This window comes from Marasmius oreades, chromosome 8 (assembly GCF_018924745.1).
Source record: "Marasmius oreades isolate 03SP1 chromosome 8, whole genome shotgun sequence".
NCBI lineage: Eukaryota > Fungi > Basidiomycota > Agaricomycetes > Agaricales > Marasmiaceae > Marasmius > Marasmius oreades.
The window spans coordinates 613,737-641,323 of NC_057330.1; the positions used below are offsets into that span (position 1 = coordinate 613,737).

Sequence of the window (27,587 nt, forward strand, 5' to 3'; positions counted from 1 at the left end):
TGTCATGTCAACTGTCATGTCAACCTCGCAAGGTCTAGATTTCCTTTGTTTTCGGAACATTGTAATCCTTTCCTTTTTCCTATGACTTCATGGGAGCTGGATATTTCTATCCTAAATCCGCATGTAGGTCCTTTGTCTGATATATCCTTCGTTAATTCCTTTAAGTCCGAGTTGTCCAACAATACTTCGTGAAGTCAAAGTAAAGTGTTCAATAAATTCCCTATGTTTGCCCCAAGCATTCCACAAGTAAGACAAGGCCTTCTATTCAAAATACGAAGGTTTTTAAGAGGCTGCTTCTTGAGGTTTCTACTGTTTTCGAAACCTCACGAAGTCTCTCATCTTTCTAATTCTATACTTTTCGTACTGCTAAAGTCTCACGTAGAGGCTTGTGCTTTGACCAGTAATTTGGGCTCACCCTAGTCCTACATTCCCTTATTTTATAACTCAAATGTTATTAAAATGATTAAAAATATGCATTTTAGGGTCAAATCTGATTTTCAGCGCAATAGCGCCATTCAATGAATAAAACTAAAACTCACCCTAGGAGAGTCTTGAACTAAGAGCACAGAGCCTGGGAACGCGAGGTTGACCTTCTTGGCACTGTGGACGACAAGGTGAGAGCTATAAGATCGACCATGACTCCCTACATGGGGAGAGACTTATGCAGCAAGGGGAGTGACTGGATCTGAACAAACGATAACGAGTTTCAGCGGAGACCAGTAGGGGATTCAGGACTTACCAGCGGTGTTTCCAATGACTAGAAGAGGAAATTTGGTGTTCCCCCCAACCGGTCCTTCCAACTGTGTGTGAGTACCACAACAGAGACCAGCGTGTAAACACGAGGATTGCCGCACACCTTTAAAACGACTTTCAGGGTGTACTTTCCATCCACTACAAGACAGACGTAGTGAGACGAAAAATAACTGAAGGAGGAAAACGAAAGACATACATGCACCGTGCCATGGACGCGATGCCCAAGCTTGCAAATGTTGAGTTTATAGTGTTCATATATGCCATCAACTCCAAGGGACTGGCATTCTGTGGGACTGCATCTCCGCACCCTACAGCGAGGTAAGGTTCAAGGATCTTGAGAGTCTCTGCAGATGCAGCAACACTGTGTTCATATCATTGTTTTCAAAAGAAATAAGAAATTGAGGAAGCCAAGAAAAATTATATACATACAATTGTGCTGCGACAGCGGTCCCGTTGCCCTGCGAAAGTTCTTGCAGTGCCAGAGCAAGCTGGGGAAACGCAAGCGGACTACTCAGAGTTGAGAAGACAACTTGTCGAAGTAGATCGTATGTGACCAGAATAGAGGTATTTCCCGTTGGGACTTGAACAGGGTTAGCGCGGACCTTTTCGTAGAGTGCATTCAAGTTCGTGGAAATCTCAGCCGGAGACAAGGAGTGGAAAGCACAACTTTGAGGGCCTGCAACAAAGCACTCGTCGAAAAAGATTTGCATGACTTTGTCGGCATCTGCGATCTGGTCCTTGGCGTCGTCTAGGAGGAGTGAACAATATTTGTGAGTGCAGACTGCGGTGGACTAGCCGTTACTCACTCGCGAAATAACCATCCATATCCACAATGCCTATTGGTCATCCGTCAATTCAAGAATGTAAGATGATACTTTCATAAGAAGATACGCACCGTCGACGACTAAATGGTCAACGCGATCCTGTGTGTGGGGTCAGAAGTGAAAGTCAAACCTACACTTGTGTTTGGACTTACGGGGAACATTGTCACAAAGACAGCACCCAATACCGTTCCGTACCTGCGTAAAAAAATAAAAGAACGGGCTTTCACTTCCAGCCTGTGACTTACGAGAATCCCCAGTATTGCAGCTTCTGCTGTCCCATAGCCTCAAGCATTTGTAACATATCTCGGGCAACATTATCCGTCAATACATGACTTAGAAACCCATCGACATCACGCTCCACAGCCAGTTTTCCAAGAAGCTGGTATCTTTCCCATTCCTCTGACATTGCGGTAGAGGTGGAGTTTAAATCATAAATCTCACTGGATGCAAAGTTGGAAGCTTCATCAGTGGAATTGAAGATTGATACTTTGGGAGAGCTGAAACTGACACCTTGGAATCCATTTACATATTGAGTTGGTGGACCACGAATTTATGAACCACATACCTCGCAGATCAAAGGAGACGATGTCAAATTGTTTCCCAATGATTGTGTGTAGAAATTCACCGGCGATTTGCATGAATTCAACCCCACTGGCACCGGGACCTCCTGGGTTGATAAACACGGGACCTCCATGGGCTGAACTGGTGGTATTAGCTGGAGCCTTGATCATCGCAAGTACTACAGTTTTCCCATCATCCTTGGACGAGTAATTGAGAGGAACCTGTGTCATCAGGAAAAAGGGGTCTGACACTGAGCTGCATTGAATGTCGTTGGCATGCGTTACGGGCAGTCGCACGTGTGAACGCCACGAACGCGCCAACGCACCCAACGCAGCTCAGCAGTAGGTTAGTTAATTCCGTGAGATGAACGCGCGCCAACGCTCACTAACGCTCAGTCACCGCAGCCAACATCAGTGTCGACGTGCACTGGGAACGCATGTACATGCACTCAACAGGTCAATTTGCCTGTGTATACTCATTTAATAGGGCTTCATTTATGTTCAGAACAAGACAGTAATGCAAAAAAAGACATTTATTATGATTGTTCATTTAAAATAAAATACAAACAAATGCTAATTAAAAGAAACTAATGGCACTATCAGCCCTTTCAACTCTCTCAACTTTCAACTCAATGGGCAAGCAGATTCGAAGTAAAAAGGTGGAAAGTCTGAAAATGAGGAATCAATACAAATTGAATGTAGAAGGAAGGATATAAACTCACATGGGTTATGATGTTCTTGGGTCATGTTCTAGTGGAAGGAGAATCATAGTCAAGACAATGAATGTACAAAGGAAGGAAATAAACTCACATGGGATGGTGTCAATCGAGAGCGAGGGAGAGGGACAAAGATATTGTGGGATGAGAGGGGGGAGGGAAGGGAACAAGGGACAGCAACAGTTGTGCACAGAATTTAAATGCGCCATGCCATGAGGTTAGTGTAGCCGAGTAGCTGAATCCACGGACCACTCGGTCATTGCGGCCTACAGTGTTCACATCATTACGATCAATGATGAGTGCTGTAGGCCGCAATGACCGAGCAGCCCTCAGTGTCACACCGTCACTATAGCTGTTCAATTCCTACCCTACACTTATTCGAAAATTTTTCAAACTCCACCACACACGTAACTTACCCCAACTTGTCCGAGCTAAGCGCCTTCCCGCCAGCTGCCCGCAGTCGTTTTTTTTTTCGAATAAGGGCAACAATTTTACTTTAGTGTAGTGCAATTTTCAACTTAGCTGTTTTTTTAGCTAACATTGTGTCAGCACACTCAACTGTTGTTGTCCCTCATTGCATTCCCTCAGTCATACCAACCCCACATTATTTAGCTAAACTTGTTTATAAGTATGTCTAGAATAATTTAATCAATAAATAAAAGGGACTCTAAATGAATGAATGTTGATGCCCGTTCACTGTAGACTCAACTTGCGCTAACGCGTGTCAGGAAATATTCTAACCAGCCCCACAGTGTAACACAGTGTCACGCCGTCCATGCTGTGGGTGTGCGTTGGGGGCGCATTGGGGGCGCATTGGGTGCGTTCAGACCGTCGACAGCGTGTCAAATTCCCTGATTGGCCGACGCTGTTCAACACAGCTCAGCACCAGACCCCATTTTCCTGATGGTTGGGTGTTGAAAATTCCAAATTATGTGCAAATAATTCTTGTTGCCAACCTGAAGTCTGGCGCATTGGAAGGACCCATAACAGGCCTCCCACTGAGATAGATCTGTTGTTGGTTTGACCTATGTTCGTTCGAATGGTGAGGTCATGAAACAGAGGCGGTTTTCAGTAACCAAGACCTACAGTAGCCCAATTAAATTCTGTAGATTTGGCAAGGACACCTATGAATGCACTCCAGACTAGAAGAGTTGACAGGGAATCGAGTTTAATCATTTGTGATGTAAATGACCAACGAAAAGATTATGGGCAGATCAAATGCCATTGTCTGTGACTTTATATTACCCTCTTGCCTTGATTCATCCCCTGATGAGTATCAAAGTAGCAATCGGCAATCGCGGAACATACCTTGTGGAATGAGGACGGACCCAAAATATCCCATAGGAGATGACTGAGGGTGCTGTGTATTCTGTAGCTAAGAAAACACGTCGTGGGTCGGCGACAATGTTGCGTGGCGTTCTGCCGTCGGAAAATGACTCGTGGTGTGAACCCCAGTGAGATGTCCGTGAACGGTATCAGACATTATTGGACGTTATCGTTCCAATTCAGTGAACTTGAGATTTTTTCTGAAAAATTCAGACACATGGTGACAATGACGTCGTAATGTGTCGTACCTTTCTCTTGAATCTGCATCCATTGCATAGCAAAAACAATCTAAATGCCCTTTCTAAGTACAGTGGGCAACCGCCAAAAATTTGTCTAAGTTCAAACTATAGTCTGTGCGTGGGAATAGCAGGTCTTTCCAAACCCTTTGCCCTAACCAACGTGCCGCGCAACTCTTCCTCATACCACCACCATCTTCCATTTGCTTCTTGTTTTCTTTTCCCTCTCTTAACATCCCCTGGGATTCTTGGGAGAAGACTAGCAATATGGCAACTGGGCAACTACGGACAAGCAGGAATAGCAGCCATCGTTCATGAATGTTCTTTGATAGAAACAAAAGGGTGTGTCTTCGTCTGTCAAGATGCGCCGCTTCACACTGATAACTTCTGTAGATTTCGGGTAGCTCGCTGTGCAGATAAGTGCGAATTTCCTCTTTCAACCGTGGCGCATTTGTACTGAATTTTACATTCTTTTTTTCACAAGGCAAAACAGTCATCTCCGTACATCATATTAACGTCTAGCAATGGCCATAACACCGTCGTCGAGGCCTTGCTGTTCCTCCTCCGCATCTCTGACAAATATTTGGCATTGTTGGTGACGGTAGCGTTGACGTTGAACTGGTCATTGTATGCGGTCAATACGGTGGATGATTTCTTCAATTGTTGGGCAGCGGGCTTGGTTCTGACCGGATTATACAGCCAATTATGAGGTAAGTTTTTTTGCGCTGCACATGATACAGCCTAGTCTAACATGCTCAATCAGATGATTGTCGAGGGAGGGGAATGTGGAGGTACGTGCTTCAAGTTCGTGTTTTCAGACTTGGTGGAACTATGGACTGACCTTACCGATTAGAATGCGAAAACCAGGGCAAGGAGATGGATTGGGATGGCAAAGTGGAGATGGTGCAGAGCAGGGTCTCGATTAAATCGTACAAGATCATGTAAAATTGTTTCGCGATAGCATATGATAATTCAGACAACATTAGAAAAAATCGTGCATTTATGGGTGAAAAATAAGTACAGAAAGCCGAGTCCGATACTGTCGTACAAAGTCTGATAAGGTCGGATAGGGTCCTTAACCAGACCAACATTCGGGTTTTTTCCGACTTCAGTGAACCGTATCAGACATTATCGGGACAAGCACTCGAAGTCAGAGACCGTCCGATAACGTCCGATAATGTCCGGGGAAACCTCATTGGGTGTGAACTGCGATCCGGGTTCTTCCGCGGTTCTTCCGCATCCCGCAGTCTGTTGGCAGCCTGAGCTTCCGGTTTTTCCTCTTGGGTTCAATTTCTTCACCAACAGGGTGTTCAAATTGAAGCGAACTACATACGTTGTGATGTATGTAGCGCTCAATGAACCTAATAAAGAGTGCTCGAGTCCCCCACCGTGATCACTTTCTGCTTCTGTTGTACTTCAAGTTCTTCATTGCTTTCTTCCCTGCCTTCCTTGACATCCTCTTCGTTATGACGGTACCTCATATATTCTAAAGACGGCTATTCCGATGGTTCCTCGCCAATATATTTGAATACAAACATTTACTTCTCGAGGAAAGTCAGGGACAGATTCATCACCTCGTCAAGCTTCTCAATCTTCTCCCTCAGTTGCCTCACCGCCGCTCCCCCCCGCCGCTCTCATCTTTCGCTGTGACAGTGTGACCATTCTCATCCCCCCGCATAACTTAGTTCAACGCTCACCACTGGTACCAGTATCCCTTGCACCAATGCCCAGCCTCGGCGAACGCATCCGTTTAGCTCTCTCGGGGGGAAAACAGCCTAACTCATGTCAGCTGGAGAACCTTGAATTCCATCCAGACTTACGTGTTTCTCGTTCTCCTCTACCGCTCCTATACGAAAGGCTATACACCCAGAAGGCCTCGGAAACCAAGGGACAGGCATCCAAACTTACCTCCCACCCCGCCAAAGAAGGAAAAAGACGGCGATTGAGATGCAGGTAGAAGTCGAGGGTGAGAAAGTGGCAGAACAAGGAATGGAAGGCGAGAAAGTGGCAAAGTAACGGCTAGCTGATCAAGAATGCATATGAAAAGTACGTCCACTGGTGCAAGGGTTTGTTTTACACTGGATACAACTTCTTATAGAGTCCGGGAGTAGCAAGATGCTCTCGGTTCCATTCATTCATCCCAAGAGGATGTTACTCCACTACTTGAAATTTAAGGCCAGCAGCTCTGTATCCGAAAGAGCCAGGATTTGCTGATGGAAAGAACAACGATCAATATGTACTGCAGAAAACCGTGCCCTTCCGACATTGGACAGAATGAAATGGATTTTTCGATTGCTAGTAATACGCGACTGAATACATAAGAGCGATATAAATTATACAAGCTGGAGGCCGCATAGATGGAAGTAGGGACACACAACACAACATTGACAGAAAATGTCCTTGAAACTAGATATATCATACACCTCCACCTCTATTCAAGTTGACGAATAAACGTCTTCAACCCGAGCACATTACACACGCTTCCTTATTCTCAAGTGAACAAAGCAGCTTCGCCTCTTCGAGCTCCCGGGCCTTTTGTCTCTGCAGAGCAGCAGCGAACTCTGGATCCGCCTCAGCCGCCTTCCTGGTTTTCTCGTCCAACGACAAATCCTCCAATGCTGCTGACGTAGAAGCGACCACTGAGCGAGACGGTGAGGCTTCAGGGGTAGAAGGCGTCGGGGTAGGAAGACCATTAACACTGGAAGATGCAGCAGCGGGAGTTGTCGGTCTAGAGGCAGGCCCAATGACATCAGCCGAAGGCACCACAATCGTAGAAGAGATCTTTGGTTCTGAACCTGCCTTCGTGGCTTGAGCTTTCGCTACCTTCAAGACACTCTGGTCAACAGTGAACTGGATAGCCTGCGCAGCGGACCTGGTCCTCAAGTAGTACATTCCTGTCTTTAGACCCTTCTTCCATCCGTAGAAGTGCATGCTGGTCAGTTGACCCATGGTCGGAGATGACAGGTGAACGTTAAGACTCTGGCTCTGGCAGATGAACGCCCCACGATCGGCTGCGAGATCCAGCACTTTCTTCTGCGATATCTCCCAAACTGTCTTGTAGATCGCTTTAATGTGGTCGGGAATGTTGGGGATGCTTTGCACGGAACCATTATGGGCGATGATAATGTTCTTCATGTTATCATCCCAAAGTCCCAGGTCGACGAGGTCACGAAGGAGCCATGGGCAGACCACTTGGAATTCGCCAGCGAGAACACGACGAGTATAGATATTGCTAAACGACGAAGGAACATGAGTGAACGTGACCGCAGTGATACGGTGTATAGACTCACCTGGTGTAGGGCTCGAAACATTCATTGTTTCCTAACATTTGACTCGTCGAGGCCGTTGGCATGGGTGCAGTGAGCAAGGAGTTACGGAGTCCGGTTCGAGCAATCTTTTGTTTGAGCGCATTCCAGTCCCATAAGTCGGTAGGAGTAACACCCCACAAGTCAAACTGTAGTTGTCCTTGTTGCGCCGGGCACCCCATCCAGGTCTCGTAGGGACCGTCAACCTCCGCCATGTCTGAGCTGGTCTCAAGAGCACCATGGTAGATAGTCTCGAAGATCTGAATGTTCAGGCGTTTCGCCTCGGGCGATTCAAAGGGAAGGCGAAGGGCCATAAAAGTGTCAGCGAGACCTTGCACACCAATACCGATGGGTCGGTGACGCATATTAGAACGGCGAGCTTCAGGTACAGGATAGAAGTTGACATCGATGACACGATTGAGGTTAAACGCGACGACCTTGGTCACGGCGTGCAGTTTCTCGAAGTCGAATTTACCGCCCCGGACAAAGGTAGGAAGGGCAAGAGAAGCGAGGTTGCAGACGGCAGTCTCGTCGGGAGAGGAGTACTCCATAATCTCAGTGCAAAGGTTCGAGGACTTGATGACACCGAGGTTCTTCTGGTTGGATTTTCCTGGGGAGATGCCTTAATTAAAAAAACTCAACGCGACTTGGTACCATTGGATGCTCACTGTTTGCATGGTCCTTATAGCACATGAAGGGAGTACCCGTCTCAACCTGGGCTTCCAAAATGGCGTACCAGAGTTTCTGAGCGGGGATCGTTTCACGGGCGCGACCCTCCCTCTCATACCTCTCAAAAAGCTCCTCAAATTCGTCACCGTAGACTTCATGCAGCCCCGGCGCCTCATTAGGACAGAAGAGAGACCAGTTGCCACCGCCTTCCACACGCTTCATGCTGCGACTAGGTCAATAACGGGCCACCGAAGTGCGAGGAGAACTCACAAGAGGTCAGGAATCCAAAGTGCGTAAAACAAGTCTCGTGCTCGCACTTCTTCTTTACCGTGGTTCTTCCTGAGGTCAATGAAAGCAAAGATGTCGGCATGCCACGGCTCGATGTATATGGCAAAAGCACCGGGACGCTTGTTTCCACCTTGGTCGACGTAACGAGCTGTTGCATCGTATGCACGAAGCATGGGTACGATACCATTCGAATATCCATTGGTTCCGGCGATATAAGATCTGTGAACTAGTGAGCCTTACGTATGGAGATCAAAAAATCCAGTACGAACCCAGTCGCTCGTATATTATGAATGTGTAAACCAATGCCTCCAGCGCACTTGCTGATCATAGCGCATTCTTTGAGCGTATCGTATATCCCTTCAATAGAATCGTCCTTCATGGCGACAAGGAAACATGATGAAAGTTGAGGGTGAGGAGTACCAGCGTTGAATAGGGTAGGTGAGGCATGAGTGAAATATCGCTCGGACATGAGGTTATAGGTCTCCAAAACTCGCTCAATGTCTCGTCCATGAATGCCGACAGCACAACGCATGATCATGTGCTGAGGACGCTCAGCAACACGCCCATTGATTCGGAGAAGATATGAGCGCTCGAGAGTCTTGAAGCCAAAGCTAAATTTCAACAGTGAGAGGGTGAATGAGATGATAGAAGAACCACCAACTAATTGTAGTTGAAATCTCTGTTATAGATGATCGCAGAGTCCAAGATGTCCTTGTTTTCTTGAACGATTTCGTAGATTTCCTGAGCTATCATGCTAGCAGGTTTGCCGTTCTTAGGGTTGACTGAGGAGAATGTCAACTACCACATCACATGTAACGTCGGGGGCCCAATCACCATATTCATACAAGTCTTTGACCACAGATGAGAATGTCTTCTTAGTTTCCTTGTGGAGGTTCGAGATAGCGATACGAGCAGCAAGGACGGCGTAGTCGGGATGTTTTGTGGTGAGATATGCTGCTGTCTCTGCAGCGAGGTTCTAGAAACCCAAGACAAGGGCGTTAGTAGGTTCTCGCTGCCACTAGGAGAGCACGCACATCGAGTTCCACCGTTGTCACCCCTTGGTAGACACCCTGAACGACCTTCTGTGTAACCCTAAAGGTAGACAGATAAATTCCCAAACGAGCGAGATGAGAGACGCGTGGCTTACTCGATAGGGTTCACGTAGTTCATGTCTAAACTGTAACATAACTTGTCGATCCGCGATGTGATCTAACCGCGACGAAACCAATTCAGACGCGTCATGGAACGCGTCAAAGTCTACGCACCTTATCGAAACGGATACGCTCTTTGCGTCTGTATGAGTTGAATAGCGTTCAGCGAGCTGAAGATTGTGGATTAAGTCGCGATTCGACATACCCATCTACGAGAACATGTTAAGTGGCCGTTATGGGGAGTACCCTGAGGAGTAAAAACTTACCTCGTTTGAAAACGTACTGCATTACAAAAAGATCGATGAGAGGGTGAGCAAGGGCGGGACAGGTGGCGGTTAGAGGTGAAGAAAAAATCGAACTGAGCGTGGAGTTTAAAAAGACGTGAGGTGGCCGTGACAAATTTGTTTGTCACACCCGGGTCTCAAGTGAGTCAACGACGTTTCAAATTTCAAGTTAAAGTTACGCGTCCCAATCGGTCTCCTGTACTTGCAAAATCCCAGCTATACTATATTTGAGCTACCATAAAGAGTTGAAAATAAAGACGCGTCCAAATACACGTATATGTTTCGAATATGCCTCCAGAGGACCACTCAACAATCGGGTGCACGTGCCTTTTTGTGATGGCGTTTGAAACCCCGATGGAACAACCGTGCGATTGCCGTGAGGCTCCATACAATAGCACCTTTCCGCCTTGTTTCCGCCATTTGTGTTCATCATGTCAAAGCCGTCAACGAGTAGGAAACGGAAATCAGACTCTGACGCGCCGACTGACACCTCTGCTAAGAAGGCGCGTCTAATGGTGGATGCTATCCTCGCGGACGCCAGCAACTATCCCATCCCAGCCGATGACGCTGACGCACGAGATTCATTTATTGTGCTGGCAAAATACGCGCGCAGTCTGGAGGAAATGGTTTCGGGAAGCAAGCCAAAAGAGCTATCTCCCGAAGAGCTTGAGGCAGCGGCTGAAAAGCTCCGCGTTGCTGCCAGGAGTGGGATCAAGAAACAAATGACTGTACGTGTTTTTCCATCCCTTCCTTTAGCTTATGCTCATTCTTCGACGCGTAGTGGAAACCTTCGTGTAAGACAGGTGGCTCGAAGTGGACGTATGATGGTGTCTGCAACAACCCAGCGGTTTTCGGAACTATGCTCAGGCTCGGAGGTCCACCTACATTCAAGACTAAGAAATTGACCGCCGATGAATTCCAAAATATAATGGGTGTCATTCAAGGACACGCCAGGTACGCGTAGTGGAAGACTAAGATGTAAGGACCACCATTGACCTTTTATACCGACAGATATAATACCCTGTATATGCGTGGAAATGTCAATATCCAATGGAAGGCAGATGAAGGGACATTCAAGTTCAGTGGGACGCACGGTGTTTAATAACCACTAATTTACCTCATTCGATCGTATCCTACGAGTTTTCCTTGCTAATAATACCTTTATTTCACCACCATCCGTTACCTTTACTTCAGGCTTCTTAATGTTCTGTTGCTCTCGAACTCCGAGGCCACAATTTTCGGTATTCTCGGACTCTGCATTCAGTAGCCCGACAGTTATGTGGGCTCAAGGGTCTTAGTGAGTATGAGAAGCTCGATGGAACAATTCAGATTGCTCTGACTGTTCGACGGCTGGCGTTCTATGAAGGGCTTTGGCCTCGACTTGGCTTCCCTCCGGTGTAGAATCAGATCTCGAAGGGAGCATTCTTGACCAGATCGATGCTCAAGCTCAAGCCTGGCAGACATTCATCGGAGACATTCAGTCTTCTCCCAGTGCGGAAGCCCATAAATCTTGTGAATAGGGGATACTGAGGACCAGATACGTGCATTCGTTAGCTGATGAATCTTTCACTATAGCTATCGAAGTGCAGGTCGAAAACGGTATATAGAACACGCTACCTTCAAGCTGGTCCTACAGTAGATTACCTTACAAGGTTCATAGCAGAACTCCCACTGTTTACCATAACTCGTGAAACTTCGATTGTACATTCCAGCGTGACGTTACGCGGAGTTCTCGGCAATGCGACACGACCTGCCCTTAACGTTATCACGTGAACTAATGAGACCTGCAAACGGCTTTCACTCAACAACGAGCAACACTCCCACAGAATGCGTCGACGAGGTTTCAAATCGACCAAGGTAACACATTTAATTTTCTCATAATCCGACGCTCAACGCGCCATAGGTTCCAAATGTTAAACTTCGTCCAGCACAACCTTCACAGAGGACACGCGATCCGCTGCCTGAAAATGTCTGGGCCCAAGACAGTCAATTTCCGAGCGATGACACCGGAATCATAGATACTTGCCCGAGGCCATTTTCTGGGATAGTGTTATGTGCGACTGGGGTATTGGACAAGGTGTGTCATTGCCAAGGAGGATTTTCCTCACGTTCTCACATTTGGTGTAAAGCCAGGTCTGTTTCGTCAGGCCGCAGAACTGGGAGCAGCAACGTGCAGCGCCTTTACGGATCGCGTCACTCATCTCATCTCCGAGCAGCATGGAGGAGCAAAGTATATGGTTGGTGCAGCGCTATTTGCATGTCGTCCATCGTTAATTTCCTTTCTGTAGTGTGCCCTGGAGCGTAAAATCCCGATATTGTCGCCGGAGTGGATAACAGAAAACTATCAGATATGGTTGAGAGGTGACGATGTGGACCTCGAAGAAGTGTGTATTCATCCCACTGCTCCTCATAACCGGAACTGATATCAAGCTGCAGAGCACTAAGAAACACCGTCTCCCGATATTCTCAGGAGTCGTCATCTGTCTTTCCGGCGTAGAAGATATCAAGAGACGTACCCGGATAAATAAGTATGTCACTCAATATGGCGGCACCTTCTTGAAGAATTTGGAACGCCCTGTCCGTGTCACCCACCTCTTATGTTCCGGAGAGAAGGAAACCGACAAGATGCACTACGCCGAAAAGTTCAATCGAAAGCGAGAAGCCGATATCAAGCTGGTTTGGGAGGAATGGTTTTGGGACTCGTTAGAATTTGGCGGAAGATTCGATGAGGACAAGTACCAAGTTCGCCAACCACGGCCTGAACGCCGACAATGCCCCGTTGAAGGTGCCCTCATCTCCCTCTATTTCGAAGCTCAGTCTTATTCTGTTTACGACTAGAACTATCGACGCCTACGTTACCATCCCGCGAAATTTTGGATTCCTCCCATGATACACAACGAGTAACTACGAAGGATGACGATGAGGAACCCGCGTCTATTCAGCGCGTGCCAGCCATTCAGCTTCGGATATGGGAGAGCCTACTGAAACATCGAGGGTTCAAAATTGACGTTGAACAGGGCCGACTCATTCGCAGTCCCACCAAATCTCAGACGCAGAGGACCTGCCCAGAAGAGAACGACATTGGAGAGGAACGTCCGGCCAGGGCAGGCGGGACTCTCAACCCACGAGCATCGTTCCTGGCCTCTGCCGGTTTCAGACGCGCCAATTCGTTCACAGTTCCCGCCAACAAGTCTGTAAGGCGAATTTTGTCGACACGCAAAGTACTGGCCGTTCCTGAAGCTGCGGACGACGACATGGAGGCGAATAACGTGCAAATGGCTATCGATACCCCAGGAGCAGGACCCTCTGTTCCAAGATCCGACAGAGCATCTTCGTTGAATGCATGCGACGCCGACATGAACGACCCTTCGCAGCGACCCAATGCTGAAGCGCCCGACCCTACACCAGGAATCTTTAGCGGGAAAAGATTCTTGTTATTAGGTGAGGCCGATAGCCTTAGCGTTCGAGATGCTGTAAAGAACTCTGGTGGCTCATTTGTGGAGGGTGACGATACCTGGGACGAACGATACGAACACAGTGTGGACTTTGTTATTGTCCGACTAGCTAGGTATGTCTTTCGTCGATTTTTCTATCCGATCTCTTTTCAAACAGTACCTTCCAGCGGATCGTCGCTATTCTGCGGTCTTCCCTCGTCGGCGTCAGCCTCTTATCGATCGAAATTTCGGACAGAATGTTGGCTGGAGAGCTGTATCTTTCAGGAACGTGTATGTGAGCCGAGCCAACACGTCAGTTTTACGCCTGTTGGTATACCATGCCCCATCGATGGTAATGCATATTTTACCTCTTTCTCAAGCGGGAGCTGACTGGACGATTGTGTCTAGCGGCAGAAAAAGTTTTTATCAGCTTCTCTGGCTTAGACGAGTCGGAAAAATATTTCATGAGTAGACTCGTCAAGGCGCTCGGTATGAACTTTTAATCCTAGGTGGCAACAGTTCCTGAATAGTCCGGCAGGTTTGAATCTTCTGCCAGCGTTCTCAAAACGCACCACGCATCTATTTTGTCCTTCTGCCCAGGGACTCAAATATGAAAAAGCGAAGGAATGGGGTATTCCTGTCGTCAGCATGGTCTGGATAGAAGAACTCAAGAAGAATGGGCGCGTACCTGCAGTTGATCCGTATTTCGTTGTGGGTCAGGGATCCACGAACATCAAGACTGGGAAGGGAAAGGTGACAAAGGCGGAAAAGTTAGAAACCGCCAAGGAAGATGTGAAAGGAAAGGGGAGAGCCGTCGAGGATGATACTCGAATGGCTGATATAACCAATGGTGAGAAGGTTCTACGTCTTTCCACATATCTACTCATTCTAGACTCTAGGTCGATCGCAAAACCAAGATGAGCCCCAGTCGCTTGTGTTCCAGCCACAAATTACAAGTACGCAAAAGAACCCACCTCCAGGAGATGATCCTCCCGTACCAATACCCTCGTTATCAAAGCTGGTTTTATCTTCACCGACTGGGTCATTCGGACAGCCCAACGGTCTGCTTTGCAATCCCGAAGAGGCTCCACCTCCAAGTAACCAACTTGATGAAGAGCTGGTTGCCGTTGATGTTGCCAAACCCGAACCTACTCAGACCCCCGATATAGCTCCGGTCTCAGCGCTTGACAAGGGAAAAGGCAAAGCGTTAGTGAACACCCATTCCGAACCGGCGATTTCCTCGATCCCTGTTTACCCGAATCCAATTATAAGACGACTTGCCACTGAAGCTGACGTTAATGGATCAGGGGAGGTTGATTTCGTACCATCCTCCCGAACGCCTTCGCCGGTGAAGATGTCTGCCCTCAAAAAGAGGACCTCAACTGGAAGCATGAAAGGAAGGTCGAGGAATGGTCTTATACGGAAGAAGTCTGGGTCAATCTCACCTTTGAAGGGAGGCCACCATCAACAACGTCCGATGGAGATTGATGAAGAGAGAGCGAGGGCTTTGCACGAGAGTTTGGCTAATTTGCTGAATGACAAAGGGCCTAGTAATCTCTTGGGGAAGAGACGGTCAGAAGAGGGTGATGAGGGGGTCAATGGTGACGCTGCTAATGAAAGGGTCGGGAAGAGACCGAGGCCTGTGCGGTTGAAGGTTTGTGGCACTTGTCTATTCCGGCTTATTTTTCGGTCGCTGATTGTTGCATTATATAGCCCCGTCTTCGACCACAGGAACCGGCCCCTTTACAGCCTTATCAGCCGACAGGAGCTGATGACCTTAGCTTTGAATTTGGCGGGAATCCCGTCGAAGTACGGGAGGAAGTTCAGGAGGAGAGTATACGCGTCACTTATGAAGACCCAGGCCAAAGGGATGAAAAGAGGAAGTTGATGAGATTGTTTGAGAAGGAGGACGATGACTCGGAGGTGGAGATCATCAGTGTCAAAAAAACGGCTATCAAATCCGGGCTTACTGGTCGGAGGAAAGGTCGAAAGAGTACGGCGTAAAAGGATGTATGATTCATGTATCTGAGAGGATCTTTGCGTGTATCTTTTACCTTTTCTTTAAGTTTTCCTACTTATAAGGTGTTTTGTCCAATAAGGACACCGCACTCGGCTCGAGATGTTGATGAATCCACAATTTAAAGTGGCGTTGTCCAGGCTGAAGCGCTGATGGTCCGTCTTGAGTTATATTCGTTAATGAAGTCGTCCGGGAATTGAATATTGAATAATTCCACCGCAAGGAATCTGAGTGGTGGTGAATACATAAGTGAGCGTCTTGTACGAGTACTGTGGCTTTTCGGCTTTATCCGGAAAACACGCTTAAATTAAAACTACAGACACCTTAGAGGTAGTCAGCTCGTGTTCATAACTTACACTTGGTCTCATTTGCTTTCAAAGGTTACCAAGTACAAAGTCTACGACAGTATAAATGATAAAGTATTTGAAATAGGGAAAATTCAGATTCGGATAAAGAATGAAGCGTAGAATAGGATGTAAGATGATCGAGGATCACAACACTACTTCCGAGGACGTCGAGACCCCCCGAATAAATTTCTCTGTGCGAAAATGTCCGCCCCGCGACATAGGGAGTCGATCTCGAAGCACAACGACTCGGACTAGTAATGACTTTTATGAGGATGCTCGCTTGTACCGTGGAAGGTAGAGAAGAATGGACCATCCAGGATATAGTTGGTTGGACCCTCATAGTTTGTCAATGTACTGATTTACATACCTATACTTTATTACAACTTTTTAAACCAGTCCGTGCATTCAGTACTGGTTGTCTCCGTTCATTTCGGTGTCCTAATATCCCAATGCGACAACGGTGTTGACGAGATCTTCATCTTGTACCACGGACAGACAACTACCTCCATTCAAGACGTTTTCAACTTTCTTCCACCCGTCAAAACTTCGTGACGAAACCTGTTTTAGCCGCCCAAAGGAGCAGATACTAGATACGTAGATCTTGATATAGTAGGGACTACCGTCGCGTAGGTGAGTAGCAATTTCACTCAGGCCGGTCGTGCACCTTTCTGAAACCAAAGCTATCAATGTCATTGGTGTAGCTGAGAGGAAGGGTCATTAGATTTCCATCTTGGGGCTGTGGAGATGGTTGTGAGTAGGGTCCTGCGATAAATTCGCGGTTGGTTGGTATACAGTATGTAATTGATCGAACGGAGTTCTTGTGGAACTTGAGGTCAAAGGCAGTTAGCGAATAACGGGATGCCATTTTATAAGTAGAGCGGCGACTTCAAAGACTCAATAACCGACGAGCGCAGTGCTTCGTTTTCTTTCCATGGCTCAAACCACGAGAACGACCAGTCTCGAGGACTGGACCTTCTCAGTATCCTTTCTTTTCCTCAGAGGCAGATGATGCATTGGAGATGGCGATGAAGAGGACTTCGGACGGTGGTTTGCCCGCTGGGATCGCCGTAAGCACTTTACAAGGCGGGATAACGTATTTCGCAACGGGAACGTTGCAGATCTGGAATATACGGATCCAAAGGTAGAAGGTATTCGAAAACTTTTGAGAGGTTTAAAAGATGACAAGGAGGTAGAAACCAGTGCAATATAGGGACGGTGGGAGAGAAAGGTTGAGTCCGTACTAGATAAGGATCGCGATATGATAACGAGAACCGTTACAAGCGGCGCAGCGGAGATTGAACATAAAGCACGTGGCCGACGCGTCGAGATCTCGGCCAAATTTCCCCTTTCTCGGCGCCGTCGCTGACAGCGACAAGGCAGTCATTCTTTTCCTACCGTCTCTACACCTTTTGCTAAAGTCATGGCGACTCCGATACGCAAGAAACGCAACTTCAAACTACTTCAGCTTTCTACCCCACCGTCGACCCCCCAGGCGTCACCATCTCCTGATGAGCCCGTCGCTACACGTCAAGCTCCCACAGCAGCTACAGCAGGTTCAGGGAAGAAAAGACCACCGCCAATGACCCTCCAGGCACCAAAGATGCCCACATCTTCAGCGCCTACCAACGGGGAGGACAATAATTTGCTCACCGTCATGAATGGTCCTAGCTCTGCGCCAAATACAGCTTCGCCTGCAGCCACGTCCAAGAGAAACACATATCATACAGCGTTATCGAATACCATTGCAAATCTCGACTTGAATGCAGAGGTTCATTTTGACCTCAGAAATGAGGATTTGAGAGATTTGCACGAGTTGGGTCAGGGTAACGGGGGAAGTGTCAAAAGAGTTGAACATGTACCGACTGGTACTCATATGGCGAAGAAGGTACTCTTATCTATCGCTTTGTTGTTTCTCAACTTAATTTCGCGGTTTTTTAGATCGTCCTCATTGACGCCAAACCCTCTGTGAGGAAGCAGATTTTGCGAGAGCTTCAAATCATGCATGACTGCCGTTCACGATATATCATCTCTTTCTACGGAGCCTTTCTGGCTGATCCTAATATCTGCATCTGCATGGAGTTCATGGACAAGGGGTCTCTGGATGGAATCTACAAGAAGATTGGTGCTATTGAATTAGACATCGTGGGTATGGTTGCGTTGGCCGTGTTGGAAGGCCTTACGTATCTATACGATGTCCATCGAATCATTCACCGTGGTACGCATATCAATTTCTTTGGCCATTCAATTATGATCAACCCTACCGCCACCCAGATATCAAACCTTCCAACATCCTGTGTAATTCCAGAGGAGAGATCAAGATTTGTGATTTCGGTGTCTCTGGAGAGCTCATCAACTCCATCGCTGATACGTTTGTGGGCACATCAACGTATATGAGTGTACGCATCTCCACCATCAGCGCTTTTCCTTTTTGAATTTATTGCCGGAGTGGAAAGATCGGTGTTTCAGCCATCCCTTTTCTCATTCCCTACCCTTGACTTTCATTTTTCTCGCCCCTCTCAATGTCGATTACTTTTATGTCTGACGCGTCTACCTATGCACAGCCCGAACGAATTCAAGGCGCACAGTATACAGTCAAGTCAGATGTTTGGTCATTGGGAATTTCCCTGATCGAACTTGCTCTTGGACATTTCCCTTTCGCCGAGTCGTCTTCGGACGATTCTGATCTGTCGGACCTTGAGGACTTCGAAAGCACGCTTTCCCCAGCAAGGCCAGGATCCATGGGATCCATCGCAGCCCTTTCGTTCACGCCGTCGTCTTTACCGCCATCGAAGAAAAAATCGAAGGCAAACAATTCCGAAAAGACCAAGAAGGACAAAAGGAAGAGCAAGGGTGTCAGCTTACAAGGTGGTGGCATGACGATGAGCATTCTGGAGCTTCTTCAACATATTGTCAACGAACCGGCACCCAGGTTAACACCTGAGGGAAGGTTCCCGGCCCATGCGGTGCATTTTGTGGATAGTTGCCTATTCAAAGATCCTGACGCCAGGATGACGCCTAAAGAGCTCCTGGTGCGTCTGGCCGAAATCTTGCCTTTATCGATTGTCATTGATTTTTTAAATAGAAATACGAGTGGATAGAGCTCACGAGGAACGCAACTGTCGACGTTGAAGCATGGGCAAACACGTTCTGACGTTGGTACTGGATACCCTGGTTCGACATTCCATTGACAATGACCTCTACACCCCTGGACCCTGGATAGCCTGCTTTGTGTCCTTACTCGCTCTTTCGATGGAATTATAAGTCAATTTCCCCAAGCGGGACAAGCACCGGATCTGATAGCAAGTATGATGATTCCCAATAGCGATTAATATCGCTTGTAAGTCTTAAATTAGGAAATTTGTACATTAGCTTTGACATCAGAAAACTATGGAACTTTGGAAGTCCCACATATCGTTATGTCAGCAAACAACAATCACAGGTAAATACCAGTCGAAATTCTCGTATAATACCTCGAGGTCAGAGCAAGCACTGAAGGACCAACTTTACCGCCATCGTCGAACGCCACGACAAGAGACAGCAGCGCGCTGACTCGACTAGCTAAATGGGTAATTCGCAGTCATCCAGCCTGAGCGCAAATAACAACCCACAACATGTCCTTCAAGTTAAAGGTTCGCGTTCAGGAACTGCTTCCCCGGTGCCAGGCGAATCTAAATCGTTCAGGTCGAATCGAAAGAAGTCCATCGACCTACCCGACCTACAGGATAATCCGTACAAAGACAGATCTTCCGCTGGGATGAAAACTGCACCTCTTCCGATCCCCGTTTGTGACGAGCGTGTTACACGAAAGGTCAATCAGGCGGATTATGCGGTCCAGTCTTCGATGCATATGGAACATTTCAACAAGAATAGAGGTAGTGGCGCTGGACTAGTACAGCCAACAGCACCCATAAGAGGTCGTCCTCTAAAAGGGCAAGGTGCTGAACCACCATCGAGAGTATCCAGTCGCGGTCGAGGATCGCAGTATATGCATTACATCCCTTCCAATCTTTCCAGCTCTACATTTCAGCGTCCAGGCGCTCCTCCACCATCGCGAAATCAATCACCTGCACCACCGCCTGTGGATGCGAATGCGACGCCGACCTCTTCAGAGGGAACGTCGGGGAGTGATCCTCTTGGAGATGAAACGTCCCAGGAAATCATTGTACAATCTTCAATATCGTTGGGATTCTATTCTAACGATGATCCCCTCGCTGCTGTTGTGGAAGGGCCGGGTAGTGATGGGGATGCACATGTCATGTTTCAAGAATTGGACGTTGTACAAGGTGTGAATGGTGATGAGGTTGTGGTCAAGATATCATGGCATGGAGATGGGCAGACCGTTTTTGTGGTTTTCGAGAGCGACAATACATGGGACGGTAGGAAGCGAATGGACCTCGAGTGCGTACCCATTTATAATGGTGTTTCTTTTTTCCGCTTTCTACATCTTCCGCGGTAGCTTATAGGAAACAAGAAAGCCCGCGGCCTTTGTCCGATCATCACCCGAGCTTGATTAATTCCATTTTCTCTGTCCATTGTATGCCGACGCTGACTTGTTTTTTTTTCTTTTTTCTTGTAGGACCCCACAACCGCCTGGATTACTCACCTCTTCCTCCTCCCCATCGACATCTGCACCAACCTCCCCGCCTACAGAAGTACCGCTCCGCAATACCAACGTTTTTAGTACGACTTTATCGCTCAGACCCGACACGCACCACCTTCGTTTCCTTGTTGATGATGAATGGCGTATTGCAGACAATCTGCCCACTGCCGTTGACAGCACGGGTGCGTTAGCTAATTATCTGACCGTTGGAACGCTTCCAGCTCGGTCAGAAGCCAGCAGCACCCGTACGATACATAGCATACCGATGAAACTTGGGCTGCTTGCAAGGGCCATCGTTTCCCCTGTCACTGCTATTAACAGCACGAATCCTGGCACGACACCACACGTCCAAACCGTTTCACCTACTCCCAGTTCTCTCCCACTACTGCAAGGCATTCATGTATCTCCTGCACATCGGCATCTTTCATTGGGTACAGGTAATACCCACACTCATCCAGCTGCAGCCAACCTTGGACGAATGAGTCACCCCAACAAGCCAGGCATGGGGTTGGGCTATTCGTTCTGGAGTGCTAGCTCCAGTAACGATATGGAGGCTGTAGAAGTTGTTGAAGAGAAAGCTGCCGATCAAGGGCGGAGGCGGCGTTCTCCACCACCACCGATGCAGATCCCTATAGGAAAGGTCCAATATACGCCTCAGTGGACGACCGAGATACCTCTTGAACTTACGGAGGCTGCACAAGAGGAAGAAAAGTTCTTAGAACACCAAACTCAGGTAACAGTAGTCAATCATACCATTAATTATCAGTGCTCATAGTCTATATTTTGTGTTCTTGTCAAGGCTCGAAACCAAATGCAAAATCGAGGACAACATCAAACTCAGCATGTGAGCGGTTTCATACCCTTACCCAACATACCTCCCGCTCCCAAGCTTCCACGACACCTAGAGAAGCTCATCCTCAATTCCACGGGAGCTCATCCTCGTTCCGCTGGTGGCGGGACTTCTGGTCACGGAGATAAAGAGAGGGATGGGAGGAGAAGGGACAAAGACAGACTGAAAGAGAAGGAAAAGGAAAAGGAGAAAGAGAAAGAGAAGGAAAGACGTTCCGCCGCTGCGACCCCCATCTCCAGCAACAACTCGTCTGCAACACCGCTACCAGTCACTACTGCCAGTGGTACGAACATAAATGCGCATGGTGCACATCGGACCCACCAAAGACCCAACCATCCTGCCTCAGATCGTGATGCACCTCCCCCTCCTTCTGCTGGACACCCACCGGTCACTGCTGTCACAGCTGCGGCGATGTCGACGGCAACTGGACCCATTCAGCGTATATCTACTAGTGAGGATGATACTGCGTTGATTGCTGACGACTGCAGTGTTCTGCCGGTACCCAGTCATGTCGTTTTGCATCATTTAACCACAAGTGCCATTAAGAATGGCGTTTTAGCCGTGGCCCAGTCAGGAAGGTATCACAAGAAGGTCGGTTTTCTTACTGCTATTACTTTTACTACCTTCGTTTATTCGTTTGATTCTTTCCAGTTCGTAACTACGATCTATTACAAGCCGACATGAAGTTTTTCGGCTCATTTATGCCATGAGCCTTGACGGCCTACTCAAAGTGATCAGGCAGGATCAGATGACCACATTACACGACTGCGAAACCAAGCCACGAAAGACAACATTATCTATCCAGGATTCCAATGGTCATCTTGATCGCACACGTCTCCTCCTCGCATTTAACGAAAAACAACGAACTATCACCCCCTCGACTTACGACCACTCCCTTGCTCCAAGCTTCACCCGGATTTGCACTCTGTTTCCATATCATTCTGTTTCTGTTCCTTTTGCTAGCTTTTCAGTTCTCTCGTGCTTGGATCTCATCACTGTATTTGTATAGCTTTTTTACTTATGATGGCTCTAGACTTTTTTCTTATTATTTTTCCTCAATGTTCGCTTTGCCTATCTGTGTCCTTTCTTCTTGTAACCTTTCTCGCGTTTGTAGCTCTCATATTCTTACTTTGTTTATAACCTTGATACCGACATCGCGCCACGTTCTTAGCTTTCATATTCCCCCCTCCATTTGCTATCCTTAGAACACGCTTTCTGTAGAATGGCATCCATGCCCTCAGTTATAGAACCCTAACAAACCTGCCCTCATCGAGCGTCAGCCACGAGCAGTCACCAATTAAACCCATTTATAAACTTATAAGGTATTTCAACGTCTGTAGGTAAAATTTCTGTGCTCAAATTCATTCTCGAAGAACAATGCCCAATTCTCCCCCTTCTCCCGCGAAAAGACGCAAAACTAGCTCTGAAAACTCCCAATCTATCCGAAAACTTGAACAGCAAATTACCGATATCATCAACCGAAATAGTTCCCTCAACTCACTCGTCGACCTTCTTGACCTTACTACGGCGACATTCACCGCGGAAAAATGCTCAAAATCGATATACGCGCTCTACAGGTCCTTTGTTATGATTATCCGAAGGGGAAAGTTTGTCATAGCGAATGAAGAGAATGAGAAAATTGTAAAGACGTGGTTACAGGAGCAGATGAATGAGTATGTGGACGTCCTGGCTGGGTTGCTGAAGGATGAAGAGAAGGTGTCGAAGGTCGGTCTCTTTCTCTATGCTGTCTTTTCTTTTTCTGTTTACCAAATGGAAGTTCCAAGTATCTGCCCTACAAATTCTTATGTCGTTACAAAATACCTTTCTACCTCTTTCTCCGAGCACTCTCCCTCATCGTCCTCCTCTTCAACTTCACTGCACCCGCAATTCCACGCATCCCATTTCCGCAAGATCATAAACGCACTAATCGTTTGCCCTCCTTCCTACCGATCGCGAGGTGCATTCGTCAGAAAGCGAAGAAGGACTAGTCGATCTGGACGTTTTGGACGTGTTCCACGATATATGGCTTAGCGTTCACGACGATATCAGGTGGTTCTTTCTGCGAGAAGCTGGGTGAGTTCGTATTTTAATTGTTCCTTCTTTAGTTTTCTGTTCTGATCTTATTCGGGTTCAATTCTATCAAAAGTCACTGTCAAAGAACACCCATACGCGTCTCAGAACCTGTTGTCCTTCCTGGAGAAACTCACGACGTTCCCTACCGAGCCGAGTGAGCTGAACGCGTGGTGGGTGGAAGAAATGGGGAAGGCACCTCCAAAGACGAAACGGCAGAAGAATGCAGGTACTGAATCAGAAGAAGAAGAGGACGAAGCTCTTGCCGAGGACGACGAAGATGGTTGGAGAAAGTTCTTTGATGAGCCAGACAAAGATAAGGATAAGGACCCCCAAGCCAAATCGAAAACGAAATCGGAAGGAAGAGTTCACGCTGACTATCCACAATCTCTTCATTCCTTACCATCCCATTCACGCGTGCATGGCTGGCTCTACTCCCCAAGTTGTCCATACCGGACGATCCGGAAGGGACGAAATGTTTGGTTCTACGTGCGCTTAATGTGATGCATAGAGGTGTACTTCCGCATTTGACGAGACCGGTGTTGGTGATGGATCGGGGCGTGTGTTGATTCTGGTGGGTTGTATCCATATTTGTTTCTTTTCCTTCTTATTATTGATGCCTTTAATGTTTCACAGGGGGAGTAGCAGGGCTCTTGGCTTTAAACGGGCTATATGCGCTGATGAAGGAGTATAATTTGTACGGATACACTTTGTTACTCTTCGGCTGAATGATCGTTGATGACTTTTCTTTTCTCCTTCACTTGACAGGGACTATCCCTCTTTCTACACGCGTCTATACGCATTCCTCGACCGCGACGTTCTTCACCTCAAACACCGCGCACGGTTTTCCCGAATGATCGAACTGTTCCTTAGCTCGACGTGCGTCTTCCTTCCATTCTCTGTCTCCCTCTCTCTCTATCTAAAGCATCTACTTTTTAATTTTCTTTTAGGCATCTACCAGCCACTTTAGTCGCATCCTTCGTCAAACGCCTCTCGCGGCTGTCTCTCAGTGCACCACCGGCAACGATAGTAATGATATTACCGTTCACATAGAACATGCTCAAAAGACATCCTGCATTAATGCCTATGATTCATCGGGACGGAACGTTGGGGAACGGTAAGTTTACCAATATTCGAAATCGCTGTCCACGCTAACTTCCGCTCCCATCCCATCCCTCCCTCCCTACCAGACCAGTTCAACGCATCAGAAACCAACCCATTCATAACGAAGGCCATCGAAAGCTCACTATGGGAGATTCAAACCCATAACTCGCACTATCATCCTTCCGTATCCACACTTGCCAAGATATTTTCGGAGGCGTTTACGAAACAAAAGTATGGGATCGAGGATCTTCTGCATCATAGGTATTCTACTGTGCGTGCCGGTTGTTCTTCTCTTGAATCTAGTTACGCGGATGAGGCTGACAGAAATTGCTTGTTTTTAGCTGTTCGAGACAGAAGTGAATAGAAAGATAAAAAAGGAGCCTGCGTTGGCTATGGAACAGGACGTGGAGGAGCAGACTCGTGCGGGGTTGTTCGGTAATGAAACTGTGGAGGGTGGAGGCCTTACCGGCGGCCTTTGGACGTTTTGAAGGGATGCTTTCGTCCGTTCACGAACCGATCTCAGTTCCTTTATGAGATGACGGTGTATTCTCAATTCGACATGTCTAGTCCGTGATCGCACAAGTGATGGGACCATGCAGGACTCTTCATACACGACATGGAGGACAAGGGGGCAAGCGGCTTTCAACACAAGTGTGATCATCATGATGACAGTCGGGATGTGGATGGGAAAAGAAGGTGGATGGGCCCATTGCTCGAGATTTAAACTGACTGCGAATGGCCAATTCGGAGCCCTCGGATGTCCAATGCTCGGGTTTGAAGAAGCATGGAGTGAGAGGACCGTTTTCATGATGGAATGTTTGGAAACGAGTGGCAATGATCACTGGGTCGGTGATCGTTGGGTAGTCGGAAACACGCGGTGAGTTAATTTTCACAAAGGCGCCTGTCACCGTTACCCTTCGGTGTATTTCGTATACAACTATCAATTATGAGCCAATTGCTTTTTATTGACAAAAGAAGGAACCCGCGTTTAGACTTACAATCGGCCGCTGGAACTATAAGTTGTTATACTGAATCACGAAAACCAGTCTGACACCAAGGTAAACATCGGAGGATTGGCAGATTCACGGCACTTACTCCATGGAACTATGATTCTAAAAAGCAACTGATCTCGCAGTCTCCTGACCCGCTCTCCCCCTCCTGTCGCCTATCCACCCCACTAAACCAATCAGGGCCGCCCCTGTGAAACATGTCCCGGTGTATAAAATCATTTTCTCGTACTTCCCATCTTCTACCTTGAACCCGATCGTTTCATGACGAGTTGAAAACACCGTATTGTTTGAACTCAAAGACAAGGCCGATGATATGGGTGTAGACAAGATGTTACCTATCCCTCGTGAAAGGGCCAAATATCCAAGGACGATTGTTACCACCCTAGGATCATCATTGGCGAACGGTCGCGTGAAGGAGCTCCAGAGACTAGACCATCCACCTGCCAATGAACCATAAACGATCCCAAACGCCAGAAGGCCACCAAACGTCGTTGAAAATATGCCCCAAAGGATGAAGGTTGTCAATGAAGTGAGGATAAGGGACAACAGCGCGAGTACCCATGGGCTCATTATATCAGATAAGTAACCCATTAACAGTCCGCCGAAAACTGCCGCGCCTGCCAAAACAATCGTTGAGTTAAAAAGACAAAAGCAAGCTCATTCCAAGGATGGAGCATTTACCATTCAACACAGCAACAGTGATGGACGCTTGGGTGGGGTTGATCCGGAGAGCGGTAGCGTATGCTAAAGTCAAGAGATTTAGGGTAGGCTGATGCATCTAGAAGAGTGAGTCTTACTGGGAAGCCAAACAATTGGCACGAAATGGCCAAATCCTTGCAAGGTGTTAACACACATCAGGACCCAGAAAGTTCTGCTCTTGAGCCAGCCCCTTGTACTACCACGAGGTTCCGGACCACTGACGCGTGAGCGCAAATAAGGTAAACGTCCTTTTGCGAATGGCAACACTGGGAGCAAAAGACAGAAGAGTGCGATGGACACATAACGTAGCGTTCTCTGCGGCCCGTAAGAGGAAATAAAAAGTGGTAGAATAAGAGGTAGGATAAGGCCTCCTAAACCGGTGCCTAAAAATGGGGGGAGGGGATCAGTATCTACAGGTGAAATAGAATATTCGGGATACATACCTGCAAAAATGACACCATTAGCAAAACCTCTACGTTCGACGAACCATTCAGACATGTATGCAATACAGGGAAAGTACAGGAGCACTAGATTCCAGTTAGGATCACCACAAGGCAGTAGAACTGAAGGTACTCACTTCCACCAAAAGCATTTATTACACCTTGAAGGAAGACAAGAAGTGGGAGCTAAGCGTGGTAGGACACAGTGAGTATAAGTACTGCCACATTGCTTTCAAGGACATACGCGGGTGGTGTAGCTTGCCGCAAATAGAGATACCGGACTTAATACCGCCCCAACCCACATAGCGTGTCGACGATAATTTGGGTATTTGCCCGTCAGTACAGTGCCAATCGGGGCTAGTCAATGGCGTCACTACATACACTGCTTGTTGCGGACGGAAATTCGCACACCTGAGCAATACACGATGCCTGATCCCAGTGGGCCAATCAAAGGAAGGAGCAAATTTGAGTTCTTCTGCTGCTGATATATTGGATCACTTCGGTATGCTACACGAGTTATCAGCAAAGGAAAAGAGGAATGCAACTGGGCACACCACTTACCCTCGAGGAAAATTCCGAATGCACCTGGGAAACTCCAGACGATTGCCTCGATTAGAAAAGCGGCTGTTAACTGGCAAAAAGAGTAAGATCTACATGTTGAAATGTTAGCAAGAACACGCACAAAAGACCAAGCACCAAAACCCCTGTCCACAGGAGGTAAGGAGGATAGGTTGATGAGTCTTTCCGCTGAATCACCTGAGGGTCCTCCGTCGACGCCAGGTCCAGGGTCGTGGACGGAGGAGGCAGGACCGGCACGAAGCTCCGAAAGTTCGATGGGAGTGGACCTATCGGTCTCAGCAGAAGGCATTACGAGTAGAGAATCCCTGCTGAGAGGCTAACAACG

The 27,587-nt window shown here is 47.5% G+C and overlaps 9 protein-coding genes across 9 annotated transcripts; 6 read left to right on the forward strand and 3 right to left on the reverse strand.

The window, feature by feature from the left end:
• Positions 1-659: 659 nt before the first annotated feature.
• Positions 660-2,368, reverse strand: E1B28_012104 (uncharacterized protein; the record flags this gene model as incomplete). The annotated part of the gene is made up of 9 exons (XM_043157178.1): positions 660-685; positions 740-891; positions 950-1,114; positions 1,183-1,501; positions 1,560-1,589; positions 1,649-1,676; positions 1,730-1,772; positions 1,823-2,087; positions 2,143-2,368. The coding sequence occupies 9 exons, from the start codon at positions 2,366-2,368 to the stop codon at positions 660-662; spliced, it is 1,254 nt and encodes a 417-aa protein (XP_043004544.1).
• Positions 2,369-5,684: 3,316 nt separating this feature from the next.
• CDC22 (ribonucleoside reductase large subunit Cdc22) lies at positions 5,685-10,210 on the reverse strand. Its single transcript, XM_043157179.1, has 11 exons — positions 10,091-10,210; positions 9,943-9,970; positions 9,825-9,886; positions 9,712-9,769; positions 9,512-9,653; positions 9,339-9,459; positions 8,947-9,288; positions 8,660-8,896; positions 8,389-8,612; positions 7,706-8,330; positions 5,685-7,647 (listed from the first exon to the last, which is right to left on the reverse strand). Exons 1-11 carry the CDS (start codon positions 10,114-10,116, stop codon positions 6,873-6,875), a joined length of 2,640 nt encoding a protein of 879 aa, XP_043004545.1. The 5' UTR covers positions 10,117-10,210; the 3' UTR covers positions 5,685-6,872.
• Positions 10,211-10,488: 278 nt separating this feature from the next.
• On the forward strand, positions 10,489-11,331 carry E1B28_012106 (uncharacterized protein). Its single transcript, XM_043157180.1, has 3 exons — positions 10,489-10,840; positions 10,894-11,066; positions 11,124-11,331. Exons 1-3 carry the CDS (start codon positions 10,544-10,546, stop codon positions 11,212-11,214), a joined length of 561 nt encoding a protein of 186 aa, XP_043004546.1. The 5' UTR covers positions 10,489-10,543; the 3' UTR covers positions 11,215-11,331.
• A 594-nt stretch (positions 11,332-11,925) lies between these two features.
• On the forward strand, positions 11,926-15,615 carry E1B28_012107 (uncharacterized protein). Its single transcript, XM_043157181.1, has 11 exons — positions 11,926-11,969; positions 12,016-12,189; positions 12,242-12,349; positions 12,401-12,496; positions 12,549-12,897; positions 12,951-13,680; positions 13,735-13,898; positions 13,955-14,035; positions 14,085-14,396; positions 14,446-15,200; positions 15,260-15,615. The coding sequence occupies exons 1-11, from the start codon at positions 11,940-11,942 to the stop codon at positions 15,548-15,550; spliced, it is 3,090 nt and encodes a 1,029-aa protein (XP_043004547.1). The 5' UTR covers positions 11,926-11,939; the 3' UTR covers positions 15,551-15,615.
• Positions 15,616-17,330: 1,715 nt separating this feature from the next.
• On the forward strand, positions 17,331-19,061 carry E1B28_012108 (uncharacterized protein; the record flags this gene model as incomplete). The annotated part of the gene is made up of 5 exons (XM_043157182.1): positions 17,331-17,795; positions 17,849-18,125; positions 18,182-18,306; positions 18,472-18,939; positions 18,993-19,061. 5 exons carry the CDS (start codon positions 17,331-17,333, stop codon positions 19,059-19,061), a joined length of 1,404 nt encoding a protein of 467 aa, XP_043004548.1.
• Positions 19,062-19,472: 411 nt separating this feature from the next.
• E1B28_012109 (uncharacterized protein) lies at positions 19,473-22,044 on the forward strand (the record flags this gene model as incomplete). Its single annotated transcript, XM_043157183.1, has 4 exons — positions 19,473-20,308; positions 20,487-21,243; positions 21,310-21,951; positions 22,012-22,044. The coding sequence occupies 4 exons, from the start codon at positions 19,473-19,475 to the stop codon at positions 22,042-22,044; spliced, it is 2,268 nt and encodes a 755-aa protein (XP_043004549.1).
• A 22-nt stretch (positions 22,045-22,066) lies between these two features.
• On the forward strand, positions 22,067-22,369 carry E1B28_012110 (uncharacterized protein; the record flags this gene model as incomplete). The annotated part of the gene is made up of 1 exon (XM_043157184.1): positions 22,067-22,369. One exon carries the CDS (start codon positions 22,067-22,069, stop codon positions 22,367-22,369), a length of 303 nt encoding a protein of 100 aa, XP_043004550.1.
• A 368-nt stretch (positions 22,370-22,737) lies between these two features.
• Positions 22,738-25,022, forward strand: E1B28_012111 (uncharacterized protein; the record flags this gene model as incomplete). The annotated part of the gene is made up of 6 exons (XM_043157185.1): positions 22,738-23,085; positions 23,349-23,433; positions 23,507-23,919; positions 24,484-24,547; positions 24,621-24,805; positions 24,876-25,022. 6 exons carry the CDS (start codon positions 22,738-22,740, stop codon positions 25,020-25,022), a joined length of 1,242 nt encoding a protein of 413 aa, XP_043004551.1.
• On the reverse strand, positions 24,677-27,551 carry E1B28_012112 (uncharacterized protein; the record flags this gene model as incomplete). The annotated part of the gene is made up of 10 exons (XM_043157186.1): positions 24,677-24,875; positions 25,001-26,161; positions 26,226-26,288; positions 26,342-26,626; positions 26,687-26,770; positions 26,821-26,869; positions 26,928-27,040; positions 27,095-27,190; positions 27,245-27,314; positions 27,366-27,551. 9 exons carry the CDS (start codon positions 27,549-27,551, stop codon positions 25,647-25,649), a joined length of 1,461 nt encoding a protein of 486 aa, XP_043004552.1. The 3' UTR covers positions 24,677-24,875; positions 25,001-25,646.
• Between the last annotated feature and the right edge of the window lie 36 nt (positions 27,552-27,587).